This window comes from Cervus elaphus, chromosome 9, assembly GCF_910594005.1.
Source record: "Cervus elaphus chromosome 9, mCerEla1.1, whole genome shotgun sequence".
Lineage (NCBI taxonomy): Eukaryota > Metazoa > Chordata > Mammalia > Artiodactyla > Cervidae > Cervus > Cervus elaphus.
This window is the reverse complement of record NC_057823.1, coordinates 40,650,653-40,657,189: the sequence shown is the minus strand read 5'-3', so window position 1 is coordinate 40,657,189 and position 6,537 is coordinate 40,650,653. Positions and strand designations below refer to the sequence as shown.

The 6,537-nt window shown below is 50.6% G+C and overlaps 1 protein-coding gene across 1 annotated transcript; it reads left to right on the top strand.

Annotated features, from left to right (window-relative positions):
- Nucleotides 1-690: 690 nt before the first annotated feature.
- Nucleotides 691-4,088, top strand: LOC122699942 (transmembrane emp24 domain-containing protein 9-like). The gene is made up of 5 exons (XM_043912416.1): nucleotides 691-948; nucleotides 1,329-1,429; nucleotides 1,787-1,912; nucleotides 2,468-2,614; nucleotides 2,745-4,088. The coding sequence occupies exons 2-5, from the start codon at nucleotides 1,361-1,363 to the stop codon at nucleotides 2,892-2,894; spliced, it is 492 nt and encodes a 163-aa protein (XP_043768351.1). The 5' UTR covers nucleotides 691-948; nucleotides 1,329-1,360; the 3' UTR covers nucleotides 2,895-4,088.
- Nucleotides 4,089-6,537: the final 2,449 nt, after the last annotated feature.

Here is a 6,537-nt window from a genome sequence, read left to right as displayed (position 1 = left end):
CCTCGCTGCTCAGGGAGATTCAACCATTTTTCAGAGCTTGAGTCAAACTTGGGTGTTTGCAAAGTCTCTTCAGTCATGGCCGATTCTTTGCGGCCCTGTGGACTGTAGCCCACCAGGCGCCTCTCCGTGGGATTCTCCAGGCTAGACTACTGGAGTGGGTTGCCACGTCCTCCTCCAGGGGATCTTCCTGACCCAGAGATTGAATCCGTGTCTCCTCCCTCTCCTTCAATGGCAGGCAGATTCTTTACCGCTAGCTCCACCTGCGAAGCCCTGAGTCAAACTTACCCCTTCCATAAAAGGGACATTTCTCCCTCCCTTTCCTGAACTACTATCCCAGCCTCTGAACTCCACGGGGCTTGTATGCAGTTCTCATTCTGTCTCACCATTCCGTCCACCGAGGTTTAGGTCCAGCCACCCATCTCTGGCAACTGCTCTGCAAGTTTCAGTGGGCAATCCCCTTCCTTCCTCTCTCTGAGGCTCAGTTACCACATCAACAAGATGGCGCTAAGAGCACCTGCCTCCTTGGGTTTCCGCGAGCATTAAGCGAAGTAAGGCAAGGAAAGCGTTCTAGAGCGCCTCGCTGGCGGGCTGGGAGCTCGCGTGGCCCGTCCGCAACGCGGGTTCGCGGGAACGCGCCTGGGGCGGGGCCGCGCTGGCGCTCCTGGGATTTGTAGTCTGTGCGCTAGTTCGCAGTCTCCGCAGGCGGGGTGCAGAGGCCCTCCGGCTCGCCTGGGAAAGTGGCGGGGGCCTGCGGGACACGAGGCCCTGGGCCCCGGGCCGGTCCCCGGCTGGGATGGGGCCGAGCGAGGGCAGCCGGATTGGCCCTGCCGCTGCTGCTGGGGCAGCTGCTGGCGCTGGCGGGCGGCGGCGGAGCCTTCTACCTCGAGGTCCGTGAGCTGGAGGAGAAGTGCTTCATTCAGGAGATCCCTGATGGCACCGTGGTCATAGGTGCGCGCGCCCCGCCAGTCCCGGCCCTGCCCTACCCACATCCGGAGCCCTGAGAGGGAGTGGGAGATGGGGCCCGCGGGATCAGCCCCGGGGAGGGCACGGGTGGGAAACAGGTGGACGGCTGTGTGGTCAAAGCACCCTCTCCATTGCCTGTGCAGGGGTTGGGAACACGGAGGAAGCAAGAGTGATCCGGATCCGGATAAGAGCAGAAAAGCAGGGCTGGAGAGGGGAAGAGAGAGGCAGAGGGCTGTGGTCAGACCCCACAACCAGACCAAATCTTCCTGTTCCTCCACCCACCACCACCCCTGTGACCAAAAGTCCGTGGTGGGCTCTTGGTCATGACTGTGGATGGAGATGCATCCAGGCTGCTTCTCCATTAGGTAACTACAAGACCGAGCTATACGACCCTGCTATGGAAAAGTACCAGCCCTCTCCACAGTGGATCAATTTGTTCGTGTTTGTGAAGGACCCTGAGAACAAGGTGAGGCAGGCCTTGACTCCCTGCAGCCCCGCCCCCGTCACCCGACCCCTGCCCAGATCCGCAGTCTCGAGCGTCAATGCCTAGTCCTCCCTAGCCCTCCTTTTCTTAGACGACGGACCATCTCCTCACAGGCAGGAGGGATCAAGGAAGGCCACGCTCTTTGCAAACTGTAGAGTACTGTGTTTTGGCAGTGCTGGGATCTGAGATTTTCGAACCTGGATGGATGCCAATTTCTCTCACACCCTCCTTCCTGGTCTGGCCAGTGGGGGTCAGAACCTGGGATACCCCCAGAGTTCCTCTCTTAGAAGCAGGTTTCTGGTCCATTTCTCTGTGCTCACCAGAAGCTGTTTCTGCTAGAATCTGCTGGCCCGCCAATATGGCCCTCGGGGCAGCTTCACCTTCACCTCCCAGTCTCCAGGAGAGCACCAGGTCTGCCTTCACCTCAAGTCCATCCGGTTCGCCCTCTTCTATGATGGTAAACTGGTGAGTATGGAGGGGAACGTCACCCGTCCTCAATGTCTCAATCCCTGGGGTGAGAAGTGTTCTGCAGGTGGTGCCTCTTGATGAGGGCTGGGCTTTCCATGAAGTAAGCCTACAGAGAACAGGTCCTGAAGAATGAGAGGGGACCCAGGAGGGAGTCATTTGGACTTAAAACCATCCTTAGGCCCCCTGCCATCTCTAGAATGAAGCCCAAGCTTCTAATGTGAGATTCAGAGCTGTCTGGCAGCTGAATGCTCCCAGGCTCTTCGTTACCACCTCCCACTGACACAGATCTCCTAGAAGCTGGCTGTCTCAAACACTGAGTCACACCTTGGTTTCTCTGCACATTTTGTTCTGTCCCGTCTGTCTTTTGGACTTGGAAGTCCATGCAAGCAGGGCCTTGATTTGGGATTCTGGCACCTGGAGCAGGGCTGTTCCCACATTACTGAGTGTGAGGAAATGAACTGCTCAGTTCAGTCAGGCCCAGACTAGTGTGTGGAAGCTGGGTTTCCTGCAGGTGCTCCCTGACCTCCAACCCTTGACTCCTCTGCTCCCCAGGCCATTCACTTGGACATGCAGTTGGGTGAACACACCAATGATTATATGGAACTTGAGGCCAATGACAAGCTGACCCTGCTGCATCTGCGGATACAGCAGCTGGTGGAGCAGGTTGAGAAGATCCAGAAGGAACAGGAATACCAGAGGGTGAGGGGCTGGGCTGGGCCCAGTTGGGACAGCAGACGTGTACCCTGCCAGGGAGTGGCTCTTTCAGCTTTTCCCCTGGAGGTCAGTTCCGTTCTAGCCACATGCCTTCCTCCTTCTCCCCTTCCCACAGTGGCGAGAGGAGCGCTTCCGGCAGACCAGTGAGAGCACCAATCAGAGGGTGCTGTGGTGGTCCATCCTGCAGACCCTCATCCTTGTGGCCACCAGCATCTGGCAGATGCAGCACCTCAAGAGCTTCTTTAAAGCCAAGAAATTGGTGTAGATCAGCCTCAGAGACCAGAGGCCTGGCCTCCAGTCAATCCCCTGCTGCTGAATGATGGGAAGTGGTCTGGCCTGGTCTGTCTCCTGACTTCTCCCATCCTTCCCAACCCTGAGGGATTTCCTAGTTAACTGGCAGGGGGAGAGGACCTCGTTCAACTGGTTTTCTTAGTTGGGATTTGGGAGAGAATGAGTTTCCAGCTGGAGATGGCATGGGTGGGAGGAGCAAGAGGGTGGTGAGTGTTATCCCTACCCCCATGTTAATTAGAATGAGTGAACTATCCCAAGATGGAGAAATAGGAGTGAATATAAATTATAACTGTCCAATTTTCTGAGCTAAACATTTATTGCCTCCTATGCTACAATTCATTCTATAAGGCCAATCAGATGTTTAACATGTGAGGCTTTGGTGGGAGATTGATCCCGAAGTGGATGAGGTGAAGAATGCTTTTATCCCAGAAGCATTAGCAACATGTGGAACCTTTTCTAGAAAAGTCCAACTTGGACCCCTCTTTTGGGTAACCTGAGTGCTGGTGGTAATTGTGTGCCCATTGCACCTTCTCTCTCTGGGCTCTATTCAGGCTCATGTGCTACCTTATTCCAATTACTTGGACTTCTGGGTTCTTCAAGGAATCTGATGTGCCCCTCTGTGGTCCTGCTTTTTTTCAGTTGACCTCTGTCTCTCTGTGATTCCATTGGCTTGTCTTTTCAGGAGATGCCTGAAGTTCCAAGTCACTGTTTCCATTATATTCAGCATCTCCCGTAACTCAGCCTTCACAAGTGCACACAGGTATGCATGTGTTCGTGCTAAGTCGCTTCAGTCATGTCCAACTCTTTGCAACCCTATGGACTGCAGACTGCCAGGCTCCTCTGTCCATGGGGATTCTCCAGGCAAGAATACTGGAGTGGGTTGTCATGTGCTCCTCCAGGGGGTATTTCTGACCCAGGGACAGAACCCATGTCTCTTATGTCTATCTGCATTGGCAGGCAGGTTCTTTACCACTGGCACCACCTGGGAAGCCCTGGTACACAGGTATAGATGCCCCCCATTGCTTCTGCCTGATCTAATCCACATTTTACCAAATTCTATGCTGGCGGCCCTGTTGGATTATAGTCATCTCTCATGTGAATTTGACATTTTCTGTTATAAGGAAATTCACTGGTTAGCATTTCAATAAATTCACATCCAAGTTGTCAAGGCCAGGAGTATTAATAAGAGAGACTTCCCATGGGGAGGGGCAGCTGTGACAGCCCTGGCTTCTGACAGAGACTCATTCTCCCCTGGGATAATCCTGAGGGTGACTGCAAGCCTCAGGGTTGTTGCTCACTTGTGCGTCTAGCCACAGTTGGCCTCAGAAAATATGAATGAGGCTTAACCGAAGGCTGGGGGCAAGGACCACTGGAGAATAACCTCTAACCATAGAATGTGACCTTAGGCTCACTTCCCTCATCTGAAGCTGGTGGGGGTGGGGAGGGGGAGGGTGCTCTACTCTCTGCTGCAGAGGAAGGAAAGTGACCTAGTTGGGCACATTCTTGCCCATGGAACATGCAGTATAACACCAAATGAGTCAGGATATTGAACAAGATGTAACAGTGACACATGCTTCTGAGGAGGAGGACGTTGGGCTAAGGGCAGTATTTCAAGGGTCCTGGTCTAATCTAGTTAGTCACAGAAGGGTGCTTTTCAGAACTCAGACTCAGGATAGACATTAGCTGGGGAAAGAATGTTCTGGCTAGAAAGAATAGCAAATACAGAAGCCTAAAACAAAAAAGAACATGGCTATTTGGGGAAACTGAAAGGAGGCCACTATATCAAAATCCCAACTCCAGAGAGGCTGCCTGCAGCTTGCTTTCCAAATTATGATTTCATGTCTAGGACTTGCCTCTTCCTCATGATTAACCCTAGAATGACCACACACTTTTCAGAGGGACTCTGTCCTCTCCCCACATAGGAGAGACCTTATCCTGTCACTTCGATAGAGAAACAAGTCACAAAACAGCAACAGTGAGTGAGTACATGGAAGAGCTGCACACACAGTAGAAGGGGGTTTCTTCGTGTCAACCCCCCTATCCATTCCCACGTGGAAACTTCACAGTCAGTCTCTGGAGGAAATGGCACATGTCCCTGATTTACAGAAGAGAGCCAGCTAGTAAGGGATGGGTCATTCTGAAATGGGGCGAATTCAACTCAGTTCTTGGTGTTTTGTTTTTTTTTCTGTTTTGGCTTCTCTGTTCTCACTACTTTTCTCCAAGTAGAGGAAAGATCCCATACAAAGAGGTAAGAGCTGGTCATTTGAATTTCTAGTTTCTTGTGGCTGCCTTAACAAATTACCACCAACAACAAAAGTCTATTGTCTCACAGTTCCAGAGGCCAGAAGTACAGAATCAAGGTGTCAGCAGGGCTACACTCCTTCCAAAGGCTCTAGAAGAGACTCCTTCATCCTTTTCCAGCTACAGGTGGCTCTAGGCATTCCTTAGCTTGTATGTGCCTTCGTCTCCTCCTCTTGTGTCTCCTCTTCTGTGTCTTCTAAGGACATTTGTCATTTGATTTAGGACCTACCAAGGTAATCCAGGATGATCTCTTTTCAAGGTCCTTGAATTAATTATATCAGCAAAGAATTTTTTCCATATAAGCTCATATTCACAGGGTCCAGGGATTAGGACATAGGCATGTCTTCTGTGGAGTCACCATTTAACCCACAAAAGAGAGCAAGACATGCACATATGATAAGATTCCAGGTGATCTAACAAATGGGGTACACAGAGCTCTCAGAATTCAGTATGGGGTGAGACCTGGGTGGATGGATGGATGAATAGGAAGAGGGATGCCAAGATCTTTATAATGGAAACAGTACATAGGAAAACATTGAAAGATAAATGGTTTGAACATGGGAAGAATAGGGAAGGAATTTCAGCTTGGGGCAATGAAGCCTATAAAGATGCAAATGTACAAAGAATTTCAATGTAATTTAACATATAATCCAATACCCATTATTACATAACACTGTAAGACAGAGACTTTGAAAAAGAAAGGAATTGGGAAGAAAAGTGTAGCATGGTGAAAACAGGAAGAAAGTTAGATCAAACAACAGATGAAAGTGAATATATTTTTCTGTTCAGTCACCAAGTCTTGTCCAACTCTTTGTGACGCAGTGGACTGTAGTACACCAGGCTACCCTATCCCTCACCATCTCCTAAAGTTTGCTCAAATTCATGTCCATTGAGTTGGTGATGTCATCCAACCATCTCATCCTCTGTTGCTCCCTTCTCCTCCTGTCCTCAATCTTTCCCAGCATCAGGGTCTTTTCCAATGAGTCAGCTGTTTGCATCAGGCAGCAAAAATATTGGAGCTTCAGCATCAGTCCTTCCAATGAGTATTCAGGGTTGATTTCCTTTAAGATTGACTGGTTTGATGTCCTTGCTGTCCAAAGGACTCTCAAGAGTCTTCCCCAGCACCACAATTCGAAAACATCAGTTCTTCAGTGCTCAACCTTCTTTATGGTCCAGCTTTCACATCCGTACATGACTACTGGAAAGACCATAGCCTTGACTATATGGACTTTTGCTGGCAAACTGATGTCTTTGCTTTTTAATACACTGTCTAGGTTTGTCATAGCTTTCCTGCCAAGAAGCAACTGTCTTCTAAT